The sequence below is a fragment of the Hirundo rustica genome, chromosome 9 (genome assembly GCF_015227805.2).
Source record: "Hirundo rustica isolate bHirRus1 chromosome 9, bHirRus1.pri.v3, whole genome shotgun sequence".
In the NCBI taxonomy this organism is placed as follows: Eukaryota; Metazoa; Chordata; class Aves; order Passeriformes; family Hirundinidae; genus Hirundo; species Hirundo rustica.
The window spans coordinates 17,568,885-17,581,227 of record NC_053458.1 but is presented as its reverse complement, the minus strand read 5'-3'; the positions used below and the strand labels follow the sequence as shown (position 1 = coordinate 17,581,227).

General features: G+C 39.6%; 1 protein-coding gene across 2 annotated transcripts; it reads right to left on the bottom strand.

Annotated features, from left to right (window-relative positions):
* Positions 1 to 337: 337 nt before the first annotated feature.
* Positions 338 to 11,426, bottom strand: RWDD3 (RWD domain containing 3). 2 transcript variants are annotated; one of them, XM_040073184.2, is made up of 4 exons: positions 11,322 to 11,426; positions 5,375 to 5,853; positions 4,551 to 4,666; positions 338 to 4,452 (listed from the first exon to the last, which is right to left on the bottom strand). In XM_040073184.2, the coding sequence occupies exons 1-4, from the start codon at positions 11,404 to 11,406 to the stop codon at positions 4,338 to 4,340; spliced, it is 795 nt and encodes a 264-aa protein (XP_039929118.1). In that variant the 5' UTR covers positions 11,407 to 11,426; the 3' UTR covers positions 338 to 4,337. The 2 variants fall into 2 exon arrangements, with proteins under 2 accessions (XP_039929118.1, XP_039929119.1); XM_040073185.2 differs by lacking the exon at positions 11,322 to 11,426 and adding an exon at positions 10,895 to 11,054.
* Positions 11,427 to 12,343: the final 917 nt, after the last annotated feature.

Genomic DNA, 12,343 nt, shown 5'->3' with positions numbered 1-12,343 from the left:
ATTTATGTCTATAATTAAGAATATAAACAATCGCAACTCCTGCATAAGAAAAAATTAAGTATACATACAAAATATAAAACCATAGCAGAGTGCTGCCAGTGTTGCATGTGTTATACACAAAAAGACAGGAAGATAATGCTCAGTACTACTATAAGATATATTAAAGTTGATTCCAGCTATTGCACTATTTCATAATATAAGCAATTTCAGTCTCAAACTCTGGCAGAAATACAGTGAGTACAACATTTCATCATCTTATTTCAAATGTACTATAGCATGATTATGTTTGTATTTTCACAGATAAAGATGAACAAATCAAGGGACACCAGGCTTTAAATCATCCATATGTAGGGTTTATTAAACTTATTTTTAAAAGAAACAACATAAAATATTTTTTCCACTATGAAGTTTCTTAAGGCTCATTACAGTACCTCTGCATATAATTTATACTAATCTCAGTGGGTTTTATGGGTCATTCACACCAGAAATAAGAGACAAATGCTCTTATTATAAGAAAATGAGATGTAACTACAAAACCACAAAAATCAGCCTTATTTACAAAACAATAAAATCTACTTTCAGTTATTTTTAATTGATTGTGTCAAGGATTTTCATATGAGAGTTCTTACAGCATCCTGTCCTCCCTGTAACATCAAATAACAAATTCAGGGGTGGTGGAGGGAGGAATTAATGAGACTAAGTATGAAAACCAGAAGAATTCCCAACACTGATGATGTCCCCCATTTATTTCCCTCTTCTTGATCATTCTTGTTTCCTCAACCTATTTTTTGTTTCCTTCATACTTAGTAATCCAAGGTATTCAAAAAGACCAATCAAACCTCAGTTTTCCCCTAAAAAACTTGATTCTTCAAGTTGTCAGTCCTACTGAAACATCTTTCATTTCAGCCTGATTTTTAAAGGAAACTATGGTTATACATCTGAGCTGTTCATACAGAAGCAAGCAGATTTATACCACGAAGTTTTCCTAGAACTTTTGAATTTAAGACATTTCATTAAAATGAGAAGTTAATAACCTGAAAGAAACCAAGGCCCTACAACTATGATGAAAAAGGTAACAGGTGAAAAAAATGCAATTCATACTTTAAATATTTATGCAAGCAATAATCAATTTATGTACAATCAATACCCAGGCACAGGGTTCTCACCCACCAGGGAGAACACCATCAGGAATGTGTCTCTTGCAGGGAAGGCCTCATGTGTGCTATAGCTTAGAAACTAGAAGGGCCACAGGAAACAAGGCTTTACTGACCGTGCTGTTTGAAGAACTATTTATAACACCATATCCACAAGAAAGCTAGCTTCTAATTTGTTAAATCACCTTTAATTTCTGGATTTCTTCTTCCTTGCAACTGAATTGTCAGGTCCCAATAGTTACATACCCTTCACTAACTTTTTACACACTGATGCTTTTTTTTCCCTGCTCTTGTTCTTCTGTATCATGCATTTTGTTCTTCTGTGTCTGCTTCAGCTCCCTTGGAAGGCAGAACATGGATCACAGGACCCATTCTGATGACTCTTGTGCCCCAGGGGCTCACAGGCTAGCTCATCTCTTTTCACAATGAATGCAAACAAACCATCAGTTAACAGACAGCTGCAAAATCCTTCCAAAAGAACAGTCTTTAAAAATATTGTTTACTTGTCTGAACAGAAGATATCCTCCTACCCTTCAAAATAAGTTATTGATTGATAGGTAGGCAAAAGCATCTGCTTTAAAAGAATCAGACTGACATCAGTTTTCATGTTCTCTGCTATCTGAACTGTATCAAGCTGATCAGATTTGCAATTCTCCTGAAGCAAGCTATAAACTGTAGTCCTTTCCTACAGTGAACCTATGAATTTGTCCAGTGTGACCTAGTGAATAACCAATTAAACTATGGTAAAAATCCATTGTATAAACCACATTTGCCATCTCCTGAAACACAGCTTCTTACAACAACTTCATTTGGCAGGAAGATGAGCACAGATCAACTTACCCAACTGTTACTTTTTAATTGGCTGTTGCAGAATGCCAGCTCTGGCCAAACAGTTGACCAAGAAGACATCAGGCAATAAAATTCAAAAAAAACCCACGGGTTTATATTCAAATGCAACTGGCAGCCACTCACACCACAAACGGCTTTTCTAGTAGAGAGGAAAACTTTAGTAAGTCTGCATCTAATCTTGCAAGAAAGATGATCACAACAACTTATGCCTCAATTATTTTTCAAGTCACACGCATTTGGAGATCACATGAGTAGGTATGCCATTCAACCTGATTCCTAAAATCAGAAGACTTACAATGCATCTGGCAAAACCTTACAACATTGAGTTTTGCAGAGAGACAGTGAATATGTTTTCTTCTGCTGTACATGCATAGGCCTTTTCTTGAGTTTGATACTTGTCAGATCGGTCACACAGTAAAAGGAGAGACCCTCTGCAGCTTTTCAGAACTTTATACTGCACTGACACACAATTTTTCAACAGATATTTTAGCTGAGAACAGCTCAAATTCTGGAAACTGTAATTTAAAATACACATTATTTTAATATTTTAAAGATGCTGCTGTTTTATTCTTCTTCGTAAAAGTAGGATTTCATCTTCACTTGCACTTAAAAAGATAGAAAATTAGATTTCCTGTCTCTCAGGAAGCCATTTCAAAATAACATAGAACAGATTTGTAAAACCTGTTCAACCCAGTCTCTTTTCTACTGTGCCTGAAGTACTGTATGTGGTAAACATGAAAAACTCATTAAAAAGAACTTTGCTAGTATCTCAGTAAATTAGCATCAGTGCATAAAATAACATGCAACATACATATTTGAGACACTCTATATTAGGAAAATCACCAAACTCCTGCAAAACTTCAGAAACTTTCAAACAATCTACAACCTTTTATGCATCTGATATCTCAAACAATAAAACATTAAAATCTTCCTAGTCTGCTTTAGTTGCTTTTCTAGAATACATAAAGAAAGAGGTATGATCTCATGGTCTGAGCATGAAACAGGAAATCAGATCTTACATAACGATTTGCCAAACCATACTTTCAGAACTAAACAAACTGAACTAGTCTTCCCCCAGTACAATGGAAATAAATTAGTTTATATTGAATTGATAAAATCTGTTTAATTACAGAATACATGAGACATTTGGCTTCTGAGACTGAATTTTAGAGAGCAGAAAAGCACATGTTCAGCTACATGCTAAAGCAAAATGGCAAATGGCAGTGCTAGTTACTAAGAAACTCATGATTGTAAAATTTTTATTACTTGATAATTTATCTGGTCTTGTTAGAGAATAGTTTCAGGTAAAATAGAAAACAAAGGACACACATTAATTATTGTAATAAATAAGTATCCAATCCTCCGTAGGTAAACAGAACTTGCACAATTCATAAAATTATGCATATAATTCGTAACACTATACAGATGTAAAACACAGACTACTGAAAAAAAAAAAGTTACAGGTTGGCCAAGGCCAGTGACCAATCCAAAAAAGCCCAAATAAACAAACAAATGAAAACAAATTGGCAGAAGCCTTGAAAGATGGAAGACTGAAATCTGTATATATACTGCTCCAACAGTTCAATTGAATCAAGATATCTAAAGCTGCAGACAGTAAAACCAGATAAAGTACAAAAAGACATCTGTAAACTATCAAAGAAAATATTACAATTGGCTTTACCTCAGCTTTTTATCAATTTAAATCCTCCACATGGGTGTTTTTATAAATTTTAGAATAAAAACTAATATTCAAAAAGACACTTCTAAGTTTTTTCAGGCCCCAAGTGACATGAGCTTTTTCTTCAAATCAACCATCTAGCATTTATAGTCAATTAAAGGGAGAATGAAAAATTAGCAGATAAACTCCTAAAGGATATTACGTATATGCTGTCCTCACATATTCAAATGTGTGTTTGCTGTGATTTTTTTTTATGGAAATATCTTCATGCAGTCTTCCAAAGCAAAATTAATGATGCTTTCTAGCAGGTCATTATCGACAAATTCTACCATGAGAGAGAAGAAACAGAACATTGAAAAACAGGGACGATAAAACAGAGTCTGACAAGGAGATTATTTTTTTAACGTTATTTCTTGCCAATCCCTCATGCTTGCCATGCAATTATCACAGTCAACATCACATTGCTTGGAAAAAGTTATTAATACATAAATGTCAAAAAAAACCCAGTTATTAATGTATTAATTGCCTTCTTCTTACAAAAGGATGACTACTACTGGTATTTTTTGCAGAAAAGCTTCAATATTGTTTTGCCACATTTGTCTTTTTATCTTCCATCAGCATATGCAGTCAACTACTGCTTCGGTCAAAGGTCCATTTTATTTTAAGAGAGGAGGCACAAACTCAGAGAAAAGAGTTTTAAGTCCTGCAGTTTCAAATTCCTTTTGTAGCTCCTCCAGTGTTGAATATTCTTTGACTTCAAACGTCTGAAACCTACATTGTAAAAGGGAAACTCATGAATATGCCTGGATTTGTCAGAATGTAATTATCGATTCTGTTACTTTTCTATCCACAACAGTATTAAATTATACCTTTTATGCTGTGATTGTACTTCTGTCTCGCACAGTACTCCCATCATTTTCTCTTTGCATTTCTTTCCACTTGAGTCCACATCTACCTTAGAAGTTTTCTGAAGAATCAAGTACTCCTAAATGACAAAAAGAATCCCCAAATATTAAATGTCACCTAGTATTTCCAAAGTTTAGTAAAATGCAAAAGCTCACTCAAAATGTAGTCTTTTTTTCAGAACACAGCAATCAAACTTTCAAAGTGCCCATCCCAAAAAGTGCATAACCACTTCTATTCATCAGTTTTAAATTAAGTAGACCTAACTGATTAAGAGAACATGAGTTAGAAAAGCCAAAACATTCTCCTCCAACATCACCACAAAAACCCACCTAAGGCAGTGGGAGTTTGTATGCACAAACAAGAATTTCAAAGCCCAGGCATACACTAGGAGCACCACATGGTTTTAAGTCAAGGAAAAAGAACAGTTAGCAATGAGTTAGAAATATGTCTATTATAAATTCCTCATCAAATTTTTTTCCACTCTCTGAGGCATTTGGGAAATACAGGAAATTGAATCTAGGCATATTAAGGTCAGGAAACAAAGGGATTTGGGGGTATAATTCCAGTGGGAAGCAAAGCAATACAGGGCACAGGTCTACAGGTATCACTGTAGACAGAACACCCTCTTTTTCTTAAATACGCAGTAAAGTTGCTGGGTCTTCCTACTCTCATAATGATCAATTTGCTTCTAAAATTGTTAATCTTAGAAAAACACACATAAAATATTCAGACACGGAGGTTTCAGTGGTAAATCGATAGAACTAGTCAACATTCATTGTTCCTGCACCTTAATGCTGCTCCTGTCACCCTGAAGAAGAATCAATATTATCTTGCCCATGAACATCAGTCTTCCAGTCAGCCTTAGATTTGAAGCCCATTTTTCCACAGTTTTCACATATTTTGCCTTTGCTCTCATGTGATCTAAATGCAAAAGGAGCATCCAGATACCATCTTCTGTTCCTTTTGACAAAGTAGTTTCTTCATTGCAAACTGTTGCTGATTGCTTAATGACACCTTTAAGATGCTGCTGTACCCAAAGGATCAGATCGTGTACCATGGGTTCAGAAAGATGCTTCTTTGCTTGTTCAAGTAATTTCTCTTTCACGTCCATGCACTGGGCCCTTGTAAGCTGGTCTGAGTTAACAGAAATATCTGGTAGAGTTGATGGGTAACTGATTGGTAAATGAAATAACAGCTTTAAAAGTATATCCTTATCCAGCAGTTCTTTCACACAGATTTGAATTCTAAATGAGATCCCATGCGTCTCTGGAAAATATTAAAAAAAAAAAAAAAAAAAAAAAAAACACGCATTAATAGTTCGAAGTTGAAATACATCTACATCATTAAATAATGTTATGTTCTTTAACTCAAATAATTCAACTCAAATAACTCACATTTCCTATAAAATATGAGGGAGTGATTTTTTTTTTCTGCAGGGTGGGGGCTTTCAACCAGTGGCTCAAGCTATACCTGCAGGGAATCCTGAAATGAAACACTTCTATAACATAGTAGAAGGGAAGTTATTAACACATTCTAAAAAGCATTCACATCTTTTGCCTCTTTCAAAGTCTAGACAAGCCAGTAATAAAGAATTGTCTCTCTCAAACACATAACTCAGCTTCCACAGCTCAATAGCAAAAGCAAGGAAAAGCAAGGACAACTGAAAATAGAGACTTTTCTGGATGGATTCAGCACTGCCCTAAGTTTGCTCCTAAAGAAATCTGTAAGACTTCTAACATCATTCTAACTAATGCAAGGCAAACAGACTTGCACCGGGTATTTTTTAAGACAATCATTCAAAAGCAGTTCCACACTAAGCAGAGACTTGGAAAGAACAAAGTCAGATTCTTTGTCCCCTACAACCTGCAGAAAAAATACGCTTACTTTTTTTCTGCCAAATCCTCTACAACAGTTGGACTGACATAAGGAAAACATCTCTGTTGGACACCTGACCTTAGTGGACACCTGACCTTAGATACTACATATATAAATATGCATGTACTCATATTAATGTATGTCTATATATCTTTGTATCTGCTCAAAATCTGTTGTAGGTCTACTTAAAAATAGAGTTATTTTCAGAGTGAAAAGGATACACTCAGTATGCAGCAGGAAAGGCTAAAGACCACACCATCCTGACAAATCATATAATCAAAGATGATTAATATTAAAGTTATATATAGTATTTCATGAAATAAAACCTTCTTAACTAGAAGTTTCATAGAAAAACAATACAAAACTTGACAAAGTGAAAAGCACGGACAAAGACCTAACCTACTTTCACACCTCTGCCATGAAGTAAGAGGGTATCAATCAGAAAAAAGATGATCTTCTTCAGATGTTCTCTGCTTCACCCCCTTGATGCATTCTAAACACTTCAACCCTTTTCTTTCAAAAATTGCTAAAATGTCAGGTTGATTCACTCTGGGAGGGCAGGAAAAGCCAGATTTGAAAGGCAGATTAGAGAAGAGCTGAGTTTCAGAGCAGGTCTTTTGAAGTGACTTGCACTCTTCCCTTTCTACCTTACCTTCCTTTACAAGACAGTCAGGTAAATTATGTTTGATTAGTATTGCTGATGCCAGTAACCAACCTCTCACGGTGCCTCTCACATAATATGTATGATTTTATATTTGAAACCTACTACAAAAGTGAAAGAACCTAAAAATGACTTGGACAGACAGAAGTACTTTATAGAGCTTATCCAAGAGCTTGTTTCCAAACCTCCTTCCTGGGTCATACAAAGAACTCACAAGGTCAGAGAAGTTACAAAATAAAATCAGAAAACCCTCCAAACCCAATAATCAAATTCTAGCAGTACTATAAAGAAGTCTCCAAACATCTACAGATCATCAGTACCTAAAAGTCAAATCCAGCAGTGAAAGCAGTAGATGCAATTCCAGTGAATTCAATGAAATCACACCCAACCATGCACACATATTTATTGGCACCACATGTCAAAAAAGTCATTTCCCGCCAAGAGGAGTTTCTCTTCAACCCTCCAAGACCCTATCAAAGGCTTCAGACTACTTTCAAGACAAATGTATTCCTCAGAAAAACACCAGCCCTGGAAGATACCCTTGCACATGGCCAGTAGCTACAGAGGAGGACCTCAAACCTTCCCATTCCTAATCTGTGTCTTCTGCTGCCCTGACAATTGTTTCCTCCTGGGGCCCCAGCAGCAGCAGCTCCTCTGCCGTTACACCGGGCTCAGCACACACAATCACAGACACAGGCACAAAACGTGCCCAGGGCACCCTGGGGCCCCCAGCACCCTCCTGGGCACCAGAGAGGTGTCTGCACACACAGCCATCGCACCGGGCAGTGCTGCCCCATGTCCCTCAGCTGCCCCCACTCAGGGCAGCCCCGCCGGGCACACAGCCAGCTAGCATCCGACTGAATGGGGCGAGCACTATTGTTCTCCTGTCCCTGAATCACTTTGTTTTAAACTATGTTGCCGAGAGATTTTGAAATGCACAGCCTACCTAAGTTGAAAAATACAACTCTATCACCAGCTTAATCACAGTGACAGAAAAACATGTTACCTTTCTGATAATCCTCCTAGGATTTTTTCACTAGCTTGTCACAACAGATCTCACCAACTCAGAAGTAACAGAGGGACAGACAGGCCAATCCTGTCCCTTCAACAAGGGCCTCCTGCTGCAGTGATCTTTTTCTGAAACCTGCAAAAATCTCACACCTTTCCTTGTGATGACCTAATCTGAAGGAAGCAGAACAGCCTCGCGTCCCAAGGTGTATCGCACTGAGCCATCAGGAAAAGCCCAGCCGCGCTCATTTACATCTCCTTCAGACTTACTTTTAAAAAGAAGAATCAGTTCAAAACCTTTGCAGGGCTACAGCATCTAAAGTTTATTTAAACCTTGCAGCGTCCATTTTCTGCACCAGCGCTGCAGACACTGGCAGAACAAAGAGCAAACCACCGGCGCCCTGCGCAACCTGGCTCCAAAGAAATATTTCCTTTGTTTGCACATGCTACGAGGGCCGAGTTGTCTTCACAGCAACACGGTGATTATTTCTGAAATAAAAGGTTGGGTATGACTGTTCTGCTGGCATTTAATGTGCTAATCAGACTAAACTCAATACATTTTAACTCATTTTCCCCCATAGCTGCATGCTTATCAGTATATTTAGCTCTAGCATACTTCAGATTTTTTCTTATGTTCCATGTCAACCAGACAGATATCCCCCTCCTCTCCTGCCCAAAGGCATTTTATGCAACACATGCAGTCTATTTTTAAATTCAGAAAATGGCACCTACTAACGTACAAGCTTAGAATATCTAAATATATTTTTATAGCAAGCTTGGTGAACTGACCAAAAGAAAACAGATTAACAATTAAATTATGGATTTTTATCTGTAACACTAATCTTTGCAAATAGATATGTAAGGTAAAAAAGATATGCTGTAATTAGTTTATTTAAATTCATCCACACATTGATTTTGATAAAAACACATTTTACATTCTGAATACTTCATTGTTAAATTCCAAAAAGCCAAAGTTTTTACCATACCAAGAGATCTATAAAAGCATTCTCTCACATTCCTCAAAACCATGAATCCCCAATGGCCTCCTTTTTGATCCCATGGATCTACACACAAATTACTCTTAATGTCTTAGAGATTGCATAACATAATAGTTTTCCTGGAAGTAATGTCTGTGCACCGTTTGTCAATGAGAATTTACATGGTTTGAAGAGATAAAGCAAATGTAAGCTAATGACTGGAGCAAAAGTTAATTGTATACTGACTAGAGAGTCTGCAAGTAAATTCCAACAAGTAAATTCCAAGAGTAAGAAGAATACCAGTAACCATTGGTGTAAAATAATATTTTTAATTCCAGCAGAAAACTATGTAAACCAATCAAATATACCACATCCTACCACATCATGAACACAGCCTGGTTAAAGGCCCTCCAAGACCACGTAATATCAATATAAATAAAATAGCCTACTCCCATTGTGCATTTGCGGCATTTCACTTTATGTCCAGGAAGATTTCTAAACCTTTTAGATTCTGGTAACTTATAAACACAAAATCATTTTTCCATGTATGAAGCACAGAGAAAGATGCACCCATATTTCTCAACAGATTTGGAGGAACAGATGTGTATATGCAATGTTCAGATATGCTCACGTTTTTTTTAAATTAACATCTGATAAGCCTGGATAGTGCTTTTCCAAACTATGCCCAAAATAACAGTCTTGAAATTTTTCACTTAAAAATAAAGCTCAGTTGAAATATTTCATCAATCATATTTTAACAATACAGCCCTAAATATCAATTAAAAAAATAAAATGGCAGAATTACATGCCTGTACTGGAGTAGGAGGCGTGCTAGATGTATCTAGATACAAAATTCTGGTTTTAGATTACTGTGGTTAATTGTGCTCCCTGCAGATACTAATGCCTTCATCCAACCTCTCCCCTCAAGCACAGTCACCTACAACAGGGCGAGTGCCCAGGACAATATCCAGATATTCTGAATATCTCCAGTGAGGGAGACTCCACAAGCTCTCCCGGCAGCCTCCAGCACTCAGTCACCCTCACAGCAAAGAAAAAAAAAAAAAAAAATTCCTTATCAATCCCAGTTCTTTAGGGCTGAATACATACATGTGCAGACAAAATCTGACAGCAGGCCACTACATCCGTCTTTAGCAGCATTCCCAAGGACTTCACTGCAGTCCAATCAGCAGGAAGCTGCTCCCTGTCCACCACTCAGCTGGGGAGCTGGGCAGAACTCTTCAACAGCTCCCAGACACGGGGCATCTGTGGTACACGATACAGGCATACTCTGTGTGTATATGTGCATATGTGCAGGTGTATCTCTCTCTAACAAATATCCAAGAGTTGTCACACCTGTGGTAGGCACTAAGCAAATTTACTAATGGTCTGGATCTAAACAGACACCAACACTTGCATACCCCACCTGACATTTAAGCCTGACAGAGCTGTTACTGTACACTGGAACTACTGAGATTTATTCTCCCTTGCTGAAGGGGCATCTTCACAGCACCGTACAGCACAGACTGATAAGAGCCATCTCCTAATAACTGTGTTCTGATCAGTGGCCACCATGCCTGGTGCAGAAACCATGAAGGCATCTACACTCCCTGCACTCCTTACCTCCAGCATCCAGCAGCTGATGGGAGCAAGTACTACAAACCTGATCATTCCACCCAAGGCAGACACGACACATCAGCCTCAGCACCGTGCAAAACCTACAGCCGTACACATCTTGCTGAAGCAAGAGAATATCTGGCACGTCACGGTGCCCACGCTGTCAGCTTACCCCAGAAAAATAGAGATGACCCAGCGCTTCTCATGCACTGCAACAGCTGTACCCCTGCTCAGTATTACCGGATAAATACCTGGTGGTGTGAACGCCTACAAGATTCACCTGCTTGTTAACCTAGAGAACAGCCAGCCCGTTCCCAGTTCGCCCCCAGGGCCTGCAGGGCACTGAGAAGGTCCCTAACTATAAGCGAGCAGGGCCCGCGGGGCTCCGAGCCCCAAGCGAGGCCGGCAGCACAGACACCCGCCGGGGCAGGGACACGCGACAAGCGGCAGCAGCGACACACTGAGCCCGTGCTGCCCCGAGGGCTGAGCCCCGCCGTGAGCGGCCCCGGAGCGCTTCCTCCCGGGGCTCTGCCGGGTCGGGCCGCCGCGCGGGGCCGGGAGAGAGCCCGTGCTGCGGGCAGAGAGCGCGGCCGCGTCACCTGAGGCCGCCAGCACCTCGCAGGCGCCCGGCTCGCAGTAGATGGCGGCGAGCGCCGACAGCTCCTCCCGCGCCAGCTCCGACATGGCCGCCGCCGCGCGCCGCCGCGCCCCCTGCCGGCCGAGGGACCGGCACCATGGCCGCCAGGGGGCGCCGCCGGCCCGGCCCGCGCCGCAGGGAGAACAAAATGGCCGCTGTGTGCCGCTCCCGGCCCGCGGCCTGGCCCCGTGTCCGGCCCTGGCCCCAGGAGCCCGCGCTGACTCATTGAAGAAAATATGGGTGCTGATCTAGTGTCGATACCCAACTGTGACGGACAAAGACTCTCTAACAGTTTAAAGTTAGAAAGTGTATGTTTATTACGACGCCGGGCAGCGTGCAGGATAGCTCCCAAATACGCACCGCAATTTACAGGTGATCACAGAGTCATTTTATTTACAAAAGCATTGAATACCCAAAACACAAATGCATATCTATAACTCTGGTACATCCCATTTCCTCTCCCTGTATGGTAATTAGCTCAAAAGCTATTAAGCGTGCGTAGTTTGTTCTTTGAAATGGGTCGGTGGTCCTTTTCATGGGGAGGGGTCCCCAAAATGAGGAAGTAAAGAAGGCTTCCTCGTTCTGACCTTTCTACCTTTTCAATACAAATGTGATAAATGAACCCTTGGTAGGACTCCTATTTCTTGCCTTCGTGACTGTTCAATGGGTTTCTGGGCAGAGGAGGCCTACAATTGTCTTATGTTCCTAAAACCTATTTACCAGTTTCTGTGTTCTTCATTATAAACACAGCTAACCAAACATAAAGTTGACACATAATCGGTTATTCTAGTACGGAAAAGTGATCCCAAACTCAGTTTCCCTTAGTTAATTACTAACTTTTAATTTCAGCAAAGCCTATCTACTTAATTTCAGCAAAGCTTATCTCTAACTAAAATCTTAGCCCCTCTAAAATCCTTTGTTCTCTGAAGTTTATGTCTCAGTGCCCTGTCCCTCGGTGCGGAGCACTGTGCGATAATCTGACCC